The sequence below is a fragment of the Anser brachyrhynchus genome, assembly GCF_964034855.1.
Source record: "Anser brachyrhynchus genome assembly, chromosome: 15".
NCBI lineage: Eukaryota > Metazoa > Chordata > Aves > Anseriformes > Anatidae > Anser > Anser brachyrhynchus.
In genome coordinates, this window is record NC_137733.1 from 3,132,363 (window position 1) to 3,153,827 (window position 21,465).

Here is a 21,465-nt window from a genome sequence, read left to right on the forward strand (position 1 = left end):
GTTACAAAGTGGGATCTCATCAGCTGGAAGTGACAGAGGTGTTTCAACCATGTCTGCTTTATGGAAGTAGAATAACTGTCTGTGATAAGGATATCTAGAAATAATGTGATGCATCAATGCTTTATTATAGAGATACAAGTTTCTACAGTATTGAGTACAAACATGGCAATTCATTATCATGAAAGGTAGACATAGAATATATGCAGATACCATCTGGGATGAAAGGAATGGAGAAATGATCATATTAGAGAAGAGTTTGGAATGTTTAGTCAAGCAAAAAAAAAATATATGTTTACTCTGAGTACATTGGGTTAAACAGCAGGGACATGGACAGCATCTTAAGCTAAAAAGCTTATCTTTATTGGCATAGAGATAAATAGGTATATGCTGTCCATCATAATTTGAGAGGAAATCTTAAAGAACCATTAAATAGTCACATCAGTGAGTAACAGGATTCCAGGCTAAGCATGGACTGGGGGAGGTGAAACAGTTACCAAATTTTAGGAGAGAGTAATAAACTGAACTTAAGTAAGTAAGAATTACACTGTATAGTAGACTCACAGACTCAGGAGTTACTTTCAAATTCTGCTTTCTTTCCAAGAAAAGTCAAAGTCACAGATGCTCTGGCATTCTCAACTGCCAAAATTCCTGCAGTTGAGAGGATTAACCTGCTAAATTTGTGTGTGAATAATAAGAAATAAACAGACTTCTCATCCATATTCAGTAATGCACACTTGTTACTACCTTTTCTTGGTGATAGTGACGCTCTTCCTGAAACACATCTTTTATATCTGGAAACCACAGAAAATTCTTTGAAACTTACAGTGTTTGGACAACCAGTTTCCTCTGTATAGTCTCCTTGGCTGCTTTGAGTCTTTGAAGGTACACCAGTTTGTTCTGTGATGCTGTCTGTAAGGTCTGGAGCTCCATATAAATTTAAGTAGCCTATCTATTTATGTGATAAAGGAATTATGTTTTGGATCAGTATAAAAGAAAATGACATATAGTCTGTGTCAAGGTACCTTATTTCACTGGAAGGTTAATTGGAAATGCAGCTCGCACAGTGTGTGGTGAGGTGGAAAAAAAGTGACCACAGTCATTGCATGCAGTACACATTTACCTTTTTTTTTTTTTTTTTTTTTTTTTTTACTATTTATGGACAATTGAACTGACACATTGTGCAGCAAATGGATAGTGGCCACATCTTGCTGTGCATACTGTCAAATTCATAGATTTTTTAAATTGCTAGTAAGTGCGAAAAAAATATATATTTTGAAAATATACTAAATTTCAAATTTAACGCTATATAAACAGTTCTGCTGCTTGCAGAATCAACTATATGTATAATTTTTTTGCATGTAAAATCATATTTGTAATTCACTTTTCAAGAACACATTTTGCAAAAAAAATATAATTTCAGAATCGAAATCTCAGTGAAGAGATGCCTTAGTGCCTTTTCTATCATTGGAGTTAAATCTTGTACAGCTGTGTTTACATTATTAATGCATACATCAGTAAATTAATAATATTTTCAGAAGTATAGTACAGTACGCTGAAAATTCAGCAACTCCAGACCAAATGGATCTCTGATGGTTCTGTTTATGACTCATTACCGTCAAGAGAAATAAATTTTGAAAAAAAAAATCCAACTTGATTCCACGTGATCTTCAAGATTCTGTAGGACCACTTCTGATAATATTCCTTCACAGAAGTCTTCCTGTGGTTTTAAAGAAGGTTCCAGTGAGTAAGAACTCTGGAACTTAGCCTTGTGTAAATAAATTTTCATATCCTTGTGAGTGTTACTTTTAGGAAGCTTGAAGTTACCCTGTATGGCAGACCCTCTCCCAGTTTAATTTGTACATTGCTGTCTATATGATTGCCTTCCAGCTGTAGTGTTTACACCTTCTTATATATTCTCTCTATATATTAATGAAAATCATCACTAAATCAAAAAGAAATGTGCCCTTTTCAGGATAAATAGAAGCATCTTTATTCCACCTGTTTTATCAGGCTGAAACCTTTCATGGCACTCTTAAATAGTGATTATTTTTTTATCTGCCTTGAATTTTGGTCACTCAAGGTACATAATGATGCAATGATGCCAATGCAACTGCTTGACAGTTCATATGAACTGAAAGTATTCTATCATATTTTCATTATTATATCTAGATCCATGCTTATCTCAGAAGTGAGGCAAGGTGAATTTGCATGTGTAAGTGTATTGAGGTATTTGTAGGGATACAAGGAAAAGGTTGAAAAGCTGCTAGGAAGATAAATAGGAATTAATAGATGCCTTTTTTTTTGTCTTTCCCTTCAAATTTAAAAAGTGTTGGTATTTTGGATGATTGTGGCATCAGCTTATTTAAACTATTAATAATTTTAAAAAGAAAATTAATTTTAAAAACAACAACTTTATGTGGATGATATTAAAAACTGGAGAACTGTGAAAGGATAGCTAGAAATGAAAAGCTTTACCAACTACAAAAAATAAAATTATTGTCAAACAGTTTGGTCTGTGCTGGTGGTTATCTTTACTGAGTTTTATGTGCTGGTAGAATACCTCTTGGACACAAAATAGGCTCAAATATTTTGTTCATTTAACATCTATGACAACTTCCTGCAGTCTAAATACATTATTTCTGGAGGAACCACTCTAAGACATCCATTTAATCTCTTCTTTTGAACTGTTGTGTATAGGTGTTCCCTCTGCAGAATATATTTGAATCTCGGATATTGTTATATTCTATATTCACATTCCAGTATTTTACTGGCATTTTATTCAACTGATACTATGAGGTTCCTGTATAAGTATGTACAAAATTGTTGTTACTTCACTTCTGATCACAACATTTTGAGTAGTCTTGACTTACTCTTGAGCAGTCATATGAATGTTCCATGTGGTGTGGCAGCCAAGTAAGAATTTAAGGTTTTCATTATTAAGCTTGACTAAGTATAAATAAAGGTTTTGGTAACTTTTTAGTATTAGGATACTGTAATGTAATATATTATAACAATTTTTAGACTGATTCATGACTTTTAAATATATTTGAAAATTAAGAATGTGAGGAAATATTAAAAAGAATCTCAGGAAAAATACAATTTTAAGAAATTTAAATTAATTTTCAAATCCATTGCAACTCCATTACGACATAAGAGTGAAAGTTCTGAATGAAGGATGGTACAACAGGACTGCACAATGGCAGTGCCTCTTTGTCATACCTAGTTAATTTAGTGTTACTCTCTAAGAAGTCAGATGTCTTTTCTGGGCATCCTGTCAGGCTGAAGTGAAGAATTCCTATCAAATAAATAAATTACAATTTTCATGGACACAGGTATTACCTAAAATATAGATGGGAAGTAGATCTTTGCAGTCAGTAGTGCTGTCTATCTAATTTCTGGTAACTCTTACCATTGAAACCTCTTGTTGCTAGCCTATTTTTTTATCTTAAATTTCTAAGAAGGTAGTGACCACTGCCACAGCACTGTAATCATGTAAGATGTATTTTATGTGGTGCTTAAAACCTTTGCTACGTTTCCCCTAACTTGTTCATGTGCACTTAGGCAAATTTTGCAACGTTAAGACGGGCTCACCATGTGTATGTGACATGGTCACAGTGACTTAGAACATAAAGCTGAATGAAGTCAGTCTCTCTGAATACAAGGAAAATACATATGTACCAGTTAAACTTATCAGATCGATGTGGAACATCTTTCTGGCTAATTCTGCAGGGTTATTTTAATTGTAGTCCGTTTCCTGGTGTTATTGTTTTAAACTAACGCATTTTTCACCTCTACCTGTGGCATTTTCACCAGTACCACCTGAAATCCGTAAGTTAACTTTTCCTAATAATTCAATATCAGTTTTAAGATGTATTAACTATAAATTATTGTGCTGTCAGAAATTGTGGTGCCCAATTAGAGAACTCAAAAGTGATTTTAATTACTTCTGTAATTCTTCTAAACTCAGTGTAAAATAAATTACTACTTAGAAAAAATATATATTGGTGTAATATATCATATGCAGAGATTGTATACAGAGAAAGTATAGGATGGATGAATACTATGCTGCTTACCCTGAAGTATTCTGTAAAAAATATGAAAAAAAAATGTAGAGGGAAAAACCTACTCATACATCAAGCAAAAATCAGTCTTTGTCCTTTGCCACAGAGATTTTCAAATATACAGGAGCTGTTCTAGATAAGACTTCCGCAACTAACTTGATGTCCATTCTATATAGATAAAATTGTAGTAGATTTTCATTCCTTGAGCTATAACTAATAGATATTTTAGATATAGATAATTAGATATTTACATAGTAAGTTGATGATCAAAGCTATTTTGGGGCAGCATAGTCCTTAAAGAATGTTTTTGTCAACACATCCTTTCTGTTATTAATAGGGATTTTCAGATAAACATATACTCGTTGGAACTTTACAAGGAGTTGCAACTACAAAATGAAGCTATTTATTGATCGCAACTGATTTTTTTTCCCTTGACTCAGTGCCCTGTCTGTGAAGTGAAAGTGCTGACTGCTGCACACTGCTGATTGCAGATTTTTGACAGCAAAGACCTGACTCTTCTCTAATCCATGTAGCTCTATTGTACAAATTACAAAGCTTAAGTGACAGACCTGTTTTGTATTCCAAGAACTGCAACATACCTGTCATCAGATAGAAGCAAGAATGCACAAGTCATCACTTTACTTTGGAAGCAGAACAGATGATTGAAATTATTTCTTACTACTAACTAATTCCCCTTTTAGTAGAGATAAGCTGCTTTGTTCAGCTGTAAATGAAACATTAGGGTATTAGCTGTCAAGGCAGAAGTATTGGAGCAGCTAAGACTTTATCAACAGTAGTAGCATTTTGGGCAATAAATTGTTTTGTTGGGCAGAATACTAATCTCCAGAGGTACAAAGAAACAAAAGCTCATTAAGGTAAATGCTTAAAGCATGCACAAAATAAATTAAATAAAAGACAAAGGCTTATTACCTTTGTTTTGGGGATAGATGAAACATTTGCACTTTTTCATCTCTGCATAGCATTGAAGAATTATGTGCTACTGTTATTAAAAAGATGCATTTGTATTCTTGTATAATGCTTTCTGAATATATTCAAGGGACAAATACATTTTGAAATATCAACAGAGCTGTAGTAAGTGATGCTTTTTTAGAAATTGTTTTGTTTTCCTCTGGGTAAAATTAAGTATCTGCACGTTGTCCTGTACTTAGCGTTCATCAGATTAATAGGCTAGCATTATTAAGTGAATGTCTGAAATAGAAAAGAATAAATGTCTGCATTGCACGAAGTACTTTTACCGGTTTATACACCTACACTGTATTTCTAAGGTTTTGTAGTTAAAAGCAAAAAGATGACGGAAGGAGAGGAATTGTGTCACTGCTAGGGACTGCAACTAAAGAAAAGAAACATATTTGGAATGAAATACAGCTCTGTACGCCAAGGATGGACATAAATTTGCTATCAGAAACAACGGAATAGGAAGTAAGTAAAAGTGTGTGTGTTTGTGTGTGTGTGAGAGAATTAAAGACAGCACAGCTGGGATGGAGACACAGGGAGATATTGTATTCCATCATTACTTGTTAGAAGTAGCATTGTAGAAAACTATAAAATATTTTTAACACTTAATGCAATGCAAAGAACAAAAATATGTAGAAAACTGAAATTTGGAAAAATTGAAAAATGAAAATTACACAATTCTGCTAACAGCTGGCACAAACATCTTCAAAATTTTCTCAGAAGTGTCTAGGATTTGGAAACACTAAAAAAGACACCTTTGCTTTCTATCCTGTAACTTATGTACACAAGATGCTTTAGAAAGAATCTAGTAAAAAAATGTGTATAGTAAAAGGCAGTATACTGAAGCTCTTGTTTATTAACGGCTTTCAGTAGATAGGAAACCATAGACACCTCTTGGGGCGATTAGATAAAGCAAAATACTGAAGCCTGGTAGCTGTATTTTAACAAGTGTTTAACTATTGCTGTCAGTCACTGGATCATTGTTCAATGATGGACAAATAATTTTTGAGCTGCAATCTTTGTTCTTGTTGTCTGTGATATTGGCCCACCTGTATAATATGTTTGATGGTATGGACATAAGCATGCTACTAGTCAGCACTGTTTGGTATTGGCTAATACTGAAGTTAATGACATTATTTCTTCATTTGGGGTAGTTGTGTTCACCTGAGGGGAAAAAATATGTTTTTTTTCAGACTCACAGCGTGGCTGAGGCTGGAGGCCCCCCTGGGCCTGTCTGCCGCAGCAGGGCCACCCGAGCAGGGGGCCCAGGCCTGTGTCCAGGCAGCTTTGGGAACTGTCCAAGGAGGAGACTCCACAGCCTCTGTGGGCAACCTGGGCCAGGGCTCCGGCACCTGCACAGCACAGAAGTGCCTCCTGGTGCTCACAGGGAGCCTCCTGTGCTCCGGTTTGTGCCCACTGCCTCTGGGCCTGGCCCTGGGCACCACTGAGCAGAGCCTGGCTCCGTCCCTTTTGTTTTCTTGGGGCAGGGATTCACTGATGCTTTATTTTACCATGTTATGTTATGTTGCTAGCTATAAAGAACATTAATAGTTTTTGCAAATATTTTATATGGCAAAAAGAAAAAGAATCTAAACTTGATTTAAAACTTTAGGTTTAATCTGGAGAACTCAGATTTAAGAATATAAATCTGTTGGGTGCTGGTGTGTTCCTTGTTCAGTCCTTCTTTAGTGACCTGGAACAGCAGGAACCTTTAGGCTGTTGTTTTACTCCAAATGCTGTATCAGATCAAATGCATCCTAGCATAAATTTGGCACTTACTGAAGGGCTTGTTTCTAATCTGAAAATAGTGCCAAGTCAGAAGTCTTATACAATTGCTAGAGTTACATTGCTGAGGAACGTGAGAAGTCCAAAGGTAAATTGTCAGAAGACAAAAGCAGCAGGACTTCGGACTTCTGTTTTGAGTTTCACTGTATTTTCCTTATCTTTGGGGAAAATTTTTGTTTTCTTAGATGTCTCACCAGTTAGGTTTCTGATTTATGTTCAGAAGCTTGGTTTTGAGACATGGTGTATGCTTCAGAAAAAAAAAACACAACAGTCTGACTGCAGAAATTTAAGTAATCTTTGGAACGGATAATTTCAACCTATCTGTATTTTTATTTTATTGATTTGTAAAATGGTGCTAATAGAGGGAATGTACTGTCTAAGAGTAGTATCTTATTGCTGCTTTTATTAAACTAGGATTATAATTTGTTGCTGTCTGAACTCATCCCCGGGATACTCTCATGCATAGTTATACTCAAGCTAAATTTCAGCTCGTTAAGAGAAAAACAAAGCAACTTTTATATTATCTTGATCAGCAAATGAACAAGAGCTTGAATATAATTTCTAAAATGCATGGATTGGCTTTTAAGTGCTATAACTATTACACCATGCTGTGAATATGCCCAAACTGAACTGTTATCCAAGTCCAAAGTGTCAATGGAACAGCAATGTAGAGATTCACTCACATTAGTGAGCATGTCCAGTCATTTGTATTAGATGACGAAGTTGATTCTTTATTTTATAAATTGTTTTTCTAAGCAGCATGTTTTCACAGTTCCACGAGTATTTAAAAGTCCTGTCACTAAGATGAGTTAATAGAGCTGTTGTTAAGAAGCTGGTAGATCACAAGTAAATTACTTGATGTAATTTAAATAATTCAAGCATTTATGGTTTAATTTATTGATTTATTTTGATATTTTTATTAACCAAAAGAGAATACATTTATATGTACGAATAACTATTCGGTTCCTATAGTCGTAGTGAAAGTGATCATGTAGGCCGAACAGAAGCCTTTAGCTTTGGAAACTAGGCGAATGTAGACAGGATGACAGAAGGCAGATATGCAGACATCCAGAAAATATTTAAGAATTTCCTCACTGCCTATCAGTGAGATGGAAGCTGTATTCTTGTGATTGTAGACTATGGAAAACATAGATTACAGTGGCTGAAACTATGACGCTGAATTAATTCTTTACATCACATTAGGGAAGCCAGTGTAGTATAGCATGGATGAATCTGGGCTACAAGCCTTGCCCTTGTTCACTTTCACGTGAACTGGAAAACAGAAATGCCAAGTCTGCATGATATACACAGACTAAGCTTCCTTCCTGGATTACTTAATATTAAATGGTATTTGTAGAGTCACAGAATGCTTTTCTGAATGCATTTAAAAAACAACAATAGAAATTTGGCATGTCCTAAGTATATTCTGTGAGTTGCTGACATCATAGCCATCGTATCCAGGTTGCTTATAGGGCTGTAGCAGTTCAAGGGTATTTGGCTGAAGACAGAAGCGTGCTGGAAATGGACGTCAGTAGTATGTGAAATATAGTTTTCAGCCAGGACCATAAGCATGTTCCTGATCTTGAAATGTGAGGTAAAAGTGTCTACTCTAACTTTTGACTGGTATTCTACAATAATTTTACTCATGTTTTTTATCTTATTTCAATGCATAAATTCAGTTTTAAATACACACTTCTTTTGACATCATGATTTGAGGATCCAGGGGGTCTGGGGGTTAGAATTTTAGTACTGCATAGAAAATACTAGGAATATGTAGAATTTTAGTACCGCATAGAAATACTGTGCTAACAGAGTGCAAGGTGCTGATCTGATCTCACTTTGAACTGGCAGTTTTAGCCCAAATCAGGCATTCTCTTTCTGTGTCACTCTAACTTTACGCAAGATTAGGTATTTCTTTATTCTCGCAGCTTTCATAAAGTTAGCACACAACAAACGTACAAAGCACACACATGCCCCAAACCATTTGTTCTAACTAATTGAGTAGAAATATGACCTTATTTGGTAAGGTTTTTACTGCAGGTAATGCAGCAATGGGATAGGAGAACTGTATCACCTTGAGATGGCCAAGAAACTTCTGCAGATGCATACTTTTGCCAACTCACCCGACTGCCACAAGCTAGCACGGTTGTTAAAAACAGCAGTGCTGCCTCAGACAGCTTACTCTGCATTACTCTTTTTCCTGGGCTGCAGAGGTGTCTGTATAGTAGTCCTACAGAGGATTAGATCAGGGACTGAATTCCTGAAATACAGTTGCCCTGGCTGAACATGGTCCAGCAAACCACATCATAAAACGCCAATAATGGTACTAGGTAATGTTGCTATAAAACGACAATAGTGTTGACACTTTCATGAACTGATATACAGAGGCTACTTACAGATAGATACACGGTTTGGACCTTTGGAAAATGACTCAAACTTCATAAACTAAATGCGTCTTCATATATATATCTTTCCTGACAGGAAATTGGTATCTTAAATCTGTGATTTCTGAAACTTTGCTAATTATTGAAATTTTACCATTGATTAGAATGAATGAATGAAGACTAATGTGAGTGCAGCCTTGGGTACTTGAGTGTGCTGGAAACTGTTGCTGTACAAGGCTGGAATTTTCTGTTTAGTACCCACTTCAATGCAGCTCTTCTGTTTGAGTAGTAAAAAAGGGAAAGACAAAAATTAATGAAATTATACACACAACCTGTCAGAAGATTCTTGAAGTGATTGAAACTTTTATAGTGTCTGTACAAGATAGTTAAGGAATGCCTTACACTGTTTCACAAAACAGCTTACTGGGATGTTTACTGATACAGTGTCAAGTGAGTGTTTTAGACCCATCCTAATTCCACCCCCCCCCCCTTTTTTTTCTCATTTTTTTAATGTTTCCTTTTAATGTCAACCCTTTGCCTTTAGTGCTTAGGCTTATATCTCAATGCAGCAGTGATAACTGAAGAAAACAGTGATGATACTTGGCTGAGAAATAGTGTTTTGGTGGCTGCTGAGGCCAGGTATTGCAAATTGTTCTTGGGATTGGTGGATTTGATACTCTATAATATCTATTTATCCAGTGGCATACTTAATGTCAAACTTAAAAGGAATTTTTCGAGTCCAGTATTGTCCTCTGTGTTCGTTAGCCATTTGCATCCTTTGTATAAATTCTCATTGCGGTCTTAACCTCCTTGTCTTTCCTGTCACTGGTGTTTCACTTGCACTGTGGTGTAAAGACTTAACTTTGCCAGCCAGAAGAGAGAAAAATGGAGGGGTAGTACTGGAAAAGTGTAATATTGTTTTGCTCATATGGCTTCTGGATAAATCCTTGAATTACTGTATTGAAGATGCTTGAAATTGTACAGTCTTTGCTGACAGAAGAACTAGGAGAATCTATCAGCCTTGCACAGTGGATGGGCCACATTCCTCAAATAATCCAGTCAATTAAAAATTGATTTTTGTTCTAGGCAGCATGGTGGTAATGTAGTGGGGTGACAGTGTATGCATTACCAACAGAGCTCACATCAGTTAAGTGATATTTAGGTGATCTTCTGTCATGGGAGAAAGTAGTGAGGTTGATGATCTTTGCTACTGAAGAAGCTAAATTGAAGTGTCACATACCAGAATTGCATTTTATTTCTAATATGTTGGCCTGCCAGCCTGGGAGAAGCTATGTGAAGTCTGTGAATACAAAGGGACAAAAGTGCTAAATCTAGCAGAAGCAGAATGGTTTGGGAAAGATTAAACTATAACATGGCTTTTAGACCCTTCAAGTAAAAGCATTTAAAGAAATTGGATCTTGAACCCCTGTTGCTAGACCTTTTGTCTCCTACCTTTCTCCTTTTTCCCTGACTGCAGATCTAAGGTAAATGAAATACATACATGCTCTAAATCGCACCGTTCTTGTTTAGTTAAAGAAAAAGAGGTTATAATGCCAATGAAAACTTAGAGGGGGGAAAAAAAACAACAATAACTTAAGGTAGTTGAATCAAGAACAACAACAACAACAAAGCCTAAAATTGTTCATTGAAAAATCTATTTCAGACTTGCAAGATCCTGGTTTACAGAATGTAAAGAGGTATCTTTTTCTAATATTGGAAGCACATGGAAACGTGCAGTCATGCAAATTGGACTGTATTCTGAATACGTATCATAAACCTATGTAGAGTTTTTTCTGAAGAGACACGGTAACAGCTCACAAATCTGAAATTAACCTGGCCTATTCGTTAAAGCATCTAGCCTTAAGGGTAGCTTTGCAAACCTTACAACAGAAGACAAACATGCAAGACTTACGTGAAGTTTCTATTAACGATAGGAAGCTGAGGTTGCATCTACTTTTGGTTAAGAGACGTTATAGTCAAATACCACGACACTGGAAATGTAACTTATTATTTATTTTAAAGAGGATGAATATTTTTCCTTCCAACAAAACAGATGTAGAATGTCGTGGTGCACCTGTGCTCCACCTGAAAGGTGGCTTTATTTAAGGCGTGGGTCAAGTGATGCACATATGTTTCATCAGATCTGTCAGGGGTTTTGTGAAGTTCAGTTTCTTAATGTCTGTAAAGAGTTTCATAGTCCTCAGCTGAAAGGCACTGGAGAAAATTAGTGGTCTTGTTATTTAAAGGTTAGGACCTAATCTAAAATGGATGGTTGTTGTATCTCTGCTTACCAAAATACTCTATCCCAGTGGTCTTTTGACAACCCAGTGACATACATCTCATCTTGGATTAGCTTTCAGCATACAGTATAAGTTGTTTGTAAAATGAATGTATCGGAGATTGATTGGAATGGTGATCAATGGCTGGCAAGGTAATTCAGTATCTGTGGTCCTAAAGTAGTCTCATGCATTTCTGAATGCATCTTGGCAAAAATGTTTGACATCTCAGAACCAAATTATGTAGGAGATGGTGTCTTATAAATCTAAGAATTTATATTGTTTTCAGTGTAAGGGATGGGGAAAAAATGGTGACAGTTGGCCATTAGTACAAGTATTTCTTAACCCTGTCTTTTGTTTTAACTTAAATTTTAATAAGTTAAGTCTTCAGTAAAAGATGATCTTATCTGTGTCGATAATTTTGCTTTGTTAGTTTATTCGTCTATTCTATAAAAAGAAAATAAATCGCAAGTGCTTTTTGAAGATTATTATGGAGTAAGTGTTGCTGGGTTTTAGTGCTTTGGGGATGAGGAAAAAAAAAAAAGGAGAGGTTTCTGGGCTTCAAAACTCTACAGCATGATTTGAATACAAGTGGCTAACTGTGATAAGTATGTTAGGCTCCCTTTCGTTAATTACAGTATTTCAAATGAGACTAATTTGACAGCTATTGTCTCAAAATATGCTAAATACTTCCTACAGTATTACTCTGAGAAGTCCCATTCCCTTTCCCCCATGTGAATACTTTCTGATAGGACGTTATAATTTAGAGGCTCTGCACCAAAAGCAAATAATATCTGATTACCTACTTGTTCTGCGTTTAGTTTGAATGATTTCTGTCTACTAATGATTAAATGGAAAAGATTTTACCAGTCCTTGACAGAGGCAAGGAAAATATGTGGGAAGATGCTTTCTCTAAAATTTCTTTTTAAAATGTTTGCAATTTTAATATATTTTTTGTGTACAGGTGTCAATTTACTTGATCTATTGCTGTGAGTGACAGTTAAGTTTATGGTAAATACAAAATCTTAATTTTATTCCAGGTTTAATTGTGATATGGATTGTATTTTTTAATTGTGTTTACTGTTTTTTTTCCTCCACTAGAATAGTGAAAAACAAGCTGACTACTAATTTCAGGAGAAAAGCTGGGCATTGTAGTTACCGCAATATGATTGTATCTGATACTACAAAAATACCCACTGATGTTTTGTAAAATATAAGAAACGATCTGCTTTCATGGTAACTTGGCATTCCTGTTTCCTGAGTAGTTTAAGAAGTGACTACATCAGAAGTTTTCATACAAAAAGCACTGGAGTTGTAGTAACTTTTCTTCTATGGCATTATTGTAGTTTTATCCAAATTCCACCAGGTGCTGCCAAAGAACATACAGCCAAAGCAAAGTTTATAGCTTAAGTGCGAGTTGCTTTGAACATGTGTGCACACTGTCATGCAAACAGCCATTAAATGATATTTCAGAAACAGGAAACAACAGGAACATCTTCCCCCACATGTTTAGGAGCATACTTCTTTTCTTAGTAACTAAAGATTGGGAATGAAAAATCTGTCAGTGACATCACTCATGTTCTTAGAAATGCACTTTTTCTTATGACACAAGGCAGTTCCATTATAAGATGTATGTGAATAATAATGAAGAAAATCTATAATTGTTAAAACCATGTAAGTATTTTATTACATTGCTCCCTTCTGTTTGGGTGATTTATTTATTTTTTTTCTTGTAATGTGTTGAAACTGCTACAGTTTTAATATATTTGAATTTCCTTTTCATTCCAACAACCAAGGTTGCCATAGATGCTTTATTTTTGGTAACTTTTGTCAAGATATTTCTTTCCTTTGTTTGCTTTTTGTGTTGCTGAGTCAGGAGCTTTGTATATCACAAGTCAGCTCTGTTTCAGGTTTTTCCAGGAAGAAAATTTGTTTCCAAAAGCCAAGGTTTGCTTGAGGTAATAAGAGCCCCAAACTTGTGACTGATCACAACAGTGCAGTGCAAAATGCTCAGTCAAACAGCACTCATAGCAGCAGGAATCAATTCAGAGTCTTGGCGCAGAGCAGTTTCTATCCTGCCTCCCTGGTGAGTTCAGCCATTGTGCTTTTGACATGAAAAGTAATGTGCATTTTAATTGCAATACTAATTTTTGAACTGTTGCTCAAATATTAGTGTGATTTAAGTAAAAAAAAAAAAAAAAAAAAAAAGACTGGATCATGGACAGTACAGTATCGGTTGCCAGGAAAGGTGTAACCACTATCTGCTAGTGTTGGGGATGCAAGAAAAAATTATTAGCTGTAATTAGCTGCATTTAGCTACTGCATTGAACAATGAACTTTTAGGGATTAGCCCTGTAGCAAGTAAGCAGTAATCACTCATGGTAGCATTAAATTCTATAAATGTTATGTTATTTTGCTTTGTATAACTAAAGCCTTGAATTTATTGCCGTGCACAAATAATTTCTGTTTGAATGTTTATTGAATGTTTAACTGCAAAAATGAAATAAAAAGATTCTTTGTGGTTAGCCTGGCATAATCAGCGTGGATTGAAAAGATAAGTGTGGTGATGGGAAGAGGAAAGAAAGAATTGAAATGTAGCAGTTACTTTAAGCAGAAATATATTTAGAAATGTGGCTGCAACTAAGTCTGCACAAAGAAAGTCCTTGCTTCTAAGAAATCCATGGCAGTGACTTCACCTGGCAGTATTTAATTAATTATTTACTGAACATTATGTTTGCCTTCCCTTTGGATGTGATCTTCCTCATCCTGCCTCCCTCCCTCCACCAAAAAGTACCAATTTCTTATTTGAATGTAGAATGTTTTAGTTATTGTAAATATAGATATCAAAAAATGTTAATGTACGAGTACTTTGTTTCTTAAAACATGTATATAATGGTGCTCAGCATCGCTATAGCTTTCCTGCATTCCCATTTTATTGCCATCCAAATCCGTTTGACAGAGAGGGAGGAAAGGGAAAAGAGGAAAGACAAATTATCTTACCATTGTAAGATTAGATCAACACTTAAGGCAGTGGGTTGTAATACAGATGCTGTGATCAGGTGCTCATAGCCAAAATACTCACAGTCCTTGTGCTATTCTAATCAAAGGTACTGAAGATCGAGCAGTTCTCTGATGTGGTCTTATCAGTCTGAATATAATGTAAATCCTGTTACAGCAGCTTTGTCCGATCTGCCTGTAGCTTTGTTCTGAACCTTTCAGTAACAGTTCACTGAAGCAGAAAGAGCCCTGTGAATTGATATTATAAACCTGCATGGTTGCTTTATTCATTGTTGAAGCAACAGAATCTAACAGAAGTATTTATTTTAGTGGATTGAGGATAACTTTTTTTTTTAATTTGTTTTATTGGTATGAGCAGGGGGAAAATGTTCCAAATGTAAAAGAGAAGAAGCTAATACTATAATCATAGCCACACCATTTGAAGCAAAATCCCATTGAAAGATAATGCACAGTACTGCATGTTTAGTTTATTTTACACGTTCAGGGAGATTGTTCAAATCCCAAAGTGTTGTTTTTTTCCTGCTGATGTAAAAAAGAAATAATCATGTGAAACTACTATAATCAGGAAATAATAGTCATGTGAAATAAAAGCTTCTCATAATGCGCTTAGTCTTCCCAGACATACGTATTTTTCTAAGCACCACCTACCTGCTCCCTTTAGGACTAAAAGGAGCCTGAGAAATTCAAGGTTGTATTGTATTCAGTTTCTTGCTGGTGGGCATTCCTTATTGAAACTTAAGAGTGTGAAATTTCTCTTTAGTCTCACTGCTTTGATATGGTATTTGCCTAATAATCAAACAAATTAAAGTGTGGAAAAAAATGATAAAACTTCAATGTCTTAAAATTAAGGGGCTGAAATACTAAATTGAGTTGATCTGAAATATTAAATTGAGTTGATAAGAATACATTATGGTGCCATTTTGACCCTTATCCTTGAAAATCAGTTTTTATGTTGTGCATCAATAAGAAATATTACAACTTTGAGAATCTGAAAGGAGATGTACACTATTTGAACTTTTAAACTGCCATGTAATCAAAAAAGGAAAAAAATAGCTTTAACATATAAAGATTTGCTGCAGAGATTTAATGGGAATTTGTGAATCATGTAGGTATGGAAGTTTAACCTGTTTTTACCTGTTTTTTACCTGTTTTTACCTGATTGATAAATGAGTTCTGTTTCTTAAGATACATTTTCTCATGTGTGTGGAAAAGAAGATTTAAAAAGGTATTTCCATACCAGTTAAAAAAAAAAAAAAAAAAAAAGGAAAGGAAAAAAAGTTTAAAATAAAAATCTGTCAAAAATGAGAGTTATCTGATAGAAAAGTTTATGTACGCTGCTTTTAAAAATTCATGATGAGTTTTTAAAAAAACGTGATTGCAAAGTTAGGGTAGTAAATAGCTGGTTTGTTTTTGTTAAATATTTTGAGTACCTTACAAAAAGGCATACTAAACTCTTACTTTCAACTAAGGGGAAAAAAAGAAGCTTGTCACCTCTTCATCTGAAATTAATAGGTGTAAATATTACTTTAGGGGAGAAGAAATAATGTACTTAAGTTCCATATTTCACATTTGTCTTTCAAATAATTCCATATTCAGAGAAAAGGCAGGCATTATTTTGGTTTTATCTGATAACATAGGTAACCCCAGGCAGGCAGTGATGCACAGTCCTACAGTCAGATCCCCACTGGAGGAATCCTGTTGCTGTTTGGAGCATCTGCATGAAGGGCAGAGCCTCTGTAGCTCAGTGGAAGAGCAGGATGTGCTCCTATCTCAAAACCTGCAAAGTAAAGTGAGGTTGAAAGCTGTGAAAGAACTGAATTGTAAACAAATTAAAAAGGCTGTTTGTGTTTAAATTATGAGACAGATGTGTGTTAATGAGGTAATTGTACATTCTCGGTACTTTTTGTGTAGCGTAAGGTATTTTCAGGTAGCAGCAGAAATCAGAAAAAGTTCAGGTGGATACAAAAAAAAAACCTCTGAGAAGCCTGTGTGTGTGGCAAAAGCTGCATTATAGGATAAAAAGTGAAAGACTTTTCTATTTCAATTTTATTTTAATTTTTGTCCAGGTAGAATAGTATGAAAGGCAAAATATTTTTGGTTTATTTCACATATTTTATACAATTTTAGAGTGACAGGAATGCCACTGGTCTTCCTTACGTAGCCATTTCTCTCTGTACATATCAAATAGCTATATGTGCTTTTCTAGGATGAGTATGCGGTTATTAATCCTTGACAGAGGTCCCAGAGGTTTCAGTGATAGTATCTGAAACAGTAGGCAGTTTGGATGCAAAATGGGTAACAAATACAGTGAACTGTGAATCTCAGAGGGTAATTAATTACTTTATTATCAATTTAAATTCCAGCTAAACAAGTCAGACAGTGGTAAATACAGTAAAATATAAAGAGGAATAAATTGAGTTAATTTTGCAGAATATTAACTTTTTGATATGTACCCACACCACTCATCTATCCAGATGTTTTGTGTGTTGACCTGAAGACGTACGTTCCTAGATTGTGCAAACATGCTTGTTGTATTAGCAAGATGAATGTTTAACTAATTTAGTAGTTGTCTTCTATCTGTTGTCAGAGTAAGTATTTTCATTGATTTAGAAGGAAAAATAGTGAAGCTCATTTGTTTTCAACACAAGAAAGCTGAATTGTCTCAAGTTAATTTTGTTTTGTTTCATTTGTATTTTCTTTAATATTATGCTTTTTGGATAAAAATTAAATTCTAGGCATTTCTGAAACAATAATAGAAAAATGAGGCATATATAATGTTATGTTTTCTCACCACAACATATGTATGTCTAAAGTTTGAGGAATTTCTTGCAGATCTGTTTTTGTGTTAAATCTTTACTCTGAAGCAATTCCTCCCATTTTCTACTCTGCAGAGCTGTAATATTTGTCCAAGGTTGAGCTGCATTCAACATTTTGTTAACTGAAATGGGAAGTGACAGACTGACTAACAGAAAATCTCCGTGCCAAAGAAACAAATATTACTTCTTTCTCCCAGGTTACTGTATGCCAGGACGTTGAAAACGTTGAGATTGCAGATGTACAAAGTTTTCATAGTTATCCATGTTCGTTTAATGTGATCAGAATAGACACTTCTGTATCCTGTTGTTCTCTCCTTTAGTATTTGATTGAGATGGTCAAACTTAGAGAATATTGTGGATATATTTTGGATGCTATGGATATATATCTTTTGATGGCAGCTGTCTTCAAAATAATAACATAATAGATAGTTCCCTGCCACATCATTTTGTATTTTTATTACTTTTTCTTGCTCTTTGTAGAATAATTTAATCAATGAAGCTGGTCAGTACCTGCACACCCAACAAAAACATTTTTCTTTAATGTATTTTGAAGGTTTTATGGCAAAACACAAGAAAGCTGTAGTTATCATGCAGGTATAGGAAGCTGAAACTTATCTGAAGAACCAGAGAGGATTCTGCAACACGGGCACAAGAAAGTGTAAATTATTATAGTATAAGATCATATAATATAAATTATTATATAAATTACTATAATATAAATTATTATGGAAAGTATAAAGTATAAATTCTAGTCTTGCAAAAGCACCCAAGACATCCTACTGTCTGCTTTTTAGTCCAGGTTTATGAGATTGTAACTTTGACAGATTAGAGGCAGTAGTGGTTGTGCTGGTTTGAATAGTCCCTATCCTTGGTTGTTTGCTTCCACGCTGTGAGAAGGGAGGAGGTAGGGGATTATAAAGATGGGGGAAATTACCACAATTTCAGGTGCTCCTTTGCCACATTTGTTCTGGAAGACCTGGAAGCCATGACGTGCAGTGATGATTCCGAGACCACACGCGCATGGGGAGAACAGATGTTAGAGTGCGTTATGTCTCATTGTGTCTGCTGTTCTCAGGTCCTTCCCCATCATATTCAGTGAGACAGGGAACAGCATCAATTAATTGGCATTCCCCTCTCTCAACTCTGTTACGTTTCTATAAACTTGAATGAGGAGTTCTACCCTGCTCTCCCTTTTCTTATTCATAGCAGGGAGCATGCAATTTATATGAAGAGTCACCACCTTAGGGAGATAGAGTTTAGCTAAATTGGAAGAAGTCCAGTGGGATTTTTCTTGCTGATCTTTACTTGTGTAAAGGAAACATAGAAGAATTGAGAATTACGTAATGTAGAAGTTTAATACTAAGAAATGGGAAAGCATTAGCTTCCTATCATTCCCTGGCTGTTATCCTAATTTTGGTGCTGAACAAAATATTGGATATTCTTTGTTCAGTCTAATAAAAAGAGGACCAAAAGCATCCATTTTGTATCAGAGGATTAAAAAAAAAAAAAAAAGCTGGTTGTATAGAGTAGTATAGAGTGTAAAGCCTTAGTGAGACCAGAAGGCTTCTTATCACAGTGTCATCACATCATTTGCAGATGAGTTAATAGTATTTTTTTTCTTTTCTTGTACTTATAGCTCAGGATGGGGAAAATGTTTTGTATTGCTTTATTTTCCTTTTTCTTTTTGACTAGAGAGATAAATGCACTCTAGGCAGAGCATGCTATTAGTCTCACCAAGCAATACTTATATTAAAGACATAACAAGATCCCACTGCAGTATCAACTATTTTTTATTACCCTCATTGTTGCTTGCAAAGGTCATCACATTGCATGTGAATCAAGTTTGGAAAAGAGTATTTGCTTTAGAAGTGGAATTTAAGTCTGAATTAAAGGGATATGCTGTTGGAACAAGTTAATATAACATATTCCTGAGCTTTCTTTTAACTCTCGTATAAAGTTAATTCAGCACCTTTGTGTGGGGAGATTGTATTCTTCCTTGTCGGAATTGCAGTTGCTTTTGTTTTGTTTCACATCTGAATAATACATTTGATTACCATGGCAAATGTGTTGCAGTGTATGCATGCCTGACTGTAGTGCCTAATTAACTGATGATAACAAGGCAGGATTGCCCTCTTCTCTTTCATAGGCAATCATATACATGACAGTTCTTTTATCTTTCTTCAAAATTGACTTGCTCTCCTGACCCTTAAGCAGCTCCTGTTTTGTGTGTTTACCTCTGATGTCTTTGCGAGACTGTTAATTTTCTGTGGCATATCCTATCTGCTTGTAATTAACACATCGAACAGCGAAGAAATACTTCTGCTCGCAGAATGTGTAATGGAGGAATGCTTTCTTTCAGTAATTAAATGGCTTCATTTTAGTGATTTGCATTGACCCGCAAGGATTTTTTTAGGCAACATCTACAGTGGTATAGTCCTGTTTAGGTAGTGAAAACAAACTAAAAAACTAGGTTAATTTTGCTATAGTATATCTACATACATAATGTAAACTGAGAAGCAGTCAGTAATAAATTTGGTAAAGGGTATGCGTCTAGCAAAGTGAAATTGGAGGTAAACAGTGCTGTCTTGCTTGTATTTAATCCTGAGTCAAAGGCCTGTTCTTATAATTAGAAACTTCAAGAAGCACTTGACCTAATTTAAGGAAGCCCTAAAGTCACATGTATATAAAGCAAATATTTTCCACTGTTGTGTCTTAAGAAAACCGAGCTTACATTTCAACTAAATGAGACTAGGATTTCTTTTTTTTTTTTTTTTTTGCCCAGACTGAGATTAAAGTTGTAACGAGCTCAAGTTCAAAGAGAGGAAGGTATAAGAGAAAAGGTTGTTAGTTACAGCAATAAAAACAGGGGCAAAAAGAACAGCTTTTCTGAAGGACTCAGGCTGGAATAATAATGATAGAATTGTCTAAATCGATATATCTCTTGTCAGCCTCACGTCTGATGTTTGAATCAGTCAGGCCTTTTCTGCAAGAGCTTTCCTCAGGAATATTGAATTATTTATTATTTGTATCTTTTTTCCTTCCCTTTCTGATGATTTTTTTTCTTTCCCCCTGACTTAGTAAAATTTGTTTTTTATGCTGCCAGGTTCAACGTTGTCTGCTGTTTGATAAATAGCAGTAATTGGGTGTATAGCAGAAGTCGTGTAAAAATGTATGACTTCAATTACATCTAGAACAATTTTTTCTTTATATTGATCTTTTTTTCTGTATAAGATCTGCTCTTCATAGCCTCCAGTGCTGAGTTTTTAAAGAATTACTCTATGTCCATATGTTGGCATGCACTTTTGAACCCATGCATCTAAAAAATAAATAAATAAATAAATAAAATGCTGTCTGCAATCAGTTCTGCCTGAGCAGTAAGTGAAAAATTAGAGTCATTCAGATAGTGAAATATTCATATTGTATTCTAGTCATATGAGGGATTGCATTACTTTAAAATTACAATGCCTACTTACAGTCCCTGTTCTCTTGTCTGAGGTAATGAAATGAGGGTACTGGCCAATTAATGAAAACATCTTTCATTAACAATTATAATCCAGATAAAATTAAAATATGTGTTTTGAAAGTCACTTCCTTTTGGAAATCTCTGCTTTTTTAAGTCTACTGCTGTAAACCATAGTGTTCAGTCTTGTAAATATTATCGAAGGTGCTAATGTAATAGAAACTTACTTTATATAATTTCAGATATTGTTGGAATTTTCATTGTGTTCCATCTGTGATATTTTTAATTTTTTCTCCTCTTTATGTTGGTATGATAAGTAATTTGATCCAAACATTTGATGCTGATTTAAGATAAAATTAATGTGTTTGCACTGAAATGTTTCTATGTGTCAGAATAAAAGCTAGGCTGAGTTTCACATCTGGACTGGTTTATGCTTTGCCCTGGTATCAGTGATGGATTAGCTGGCAGTTTGGGTTTGAACCTAGCCTTTTACAAAAGTTCAAAGCTGTCAGCTTTTGGGGTTTTGCATAGGATGCTGATGTAGCTCAGTTACACACATTGGCTTTCATTGCAGGCATTTTTTAAGGTAAATGCACTTGAATATTGCTTTGTCCTTATTAAATATAGTTTTTGTTCATTACATAAGACTTCTCTTGCTGTGCTTCATGCTTCAAACTCTTCTAAAGTAAG

General features: G+C 35.0%; 1 protein-coding gene across 16 annotated transcripts in view; it reads left to right on the forward strand.

Moving 5' to 3' along the window:
• Positions 1 to 21,465, forward strand: part of RBFOX1 (RNA binding fox-1 homolog 1) — an 868,680-nt gene that overhangs the window by 636,461 nt on the left and 210,754 nt on the right. Inside the window, exon 1 of one of the 16 annotated variants that reach the window (XM_080557052.1) lies at positions 1,130 to 11,636. The exons of the other annotated variants lie outside the window; for them this stretch is intronic. Within the exon in view, the coding sequence (XP_080413178.1) occupies positions 11,625 to 11,636 (12 nt within the window). The 5' untranslated portion in view covers positions 1,130 to 11,624. Of the gene's footprint in view, positions 1 to 1,129; positions 11,637 to 21,465 lie in introns of those variants that run through there. 16 annotated transcript variants of the gene reach the window in all.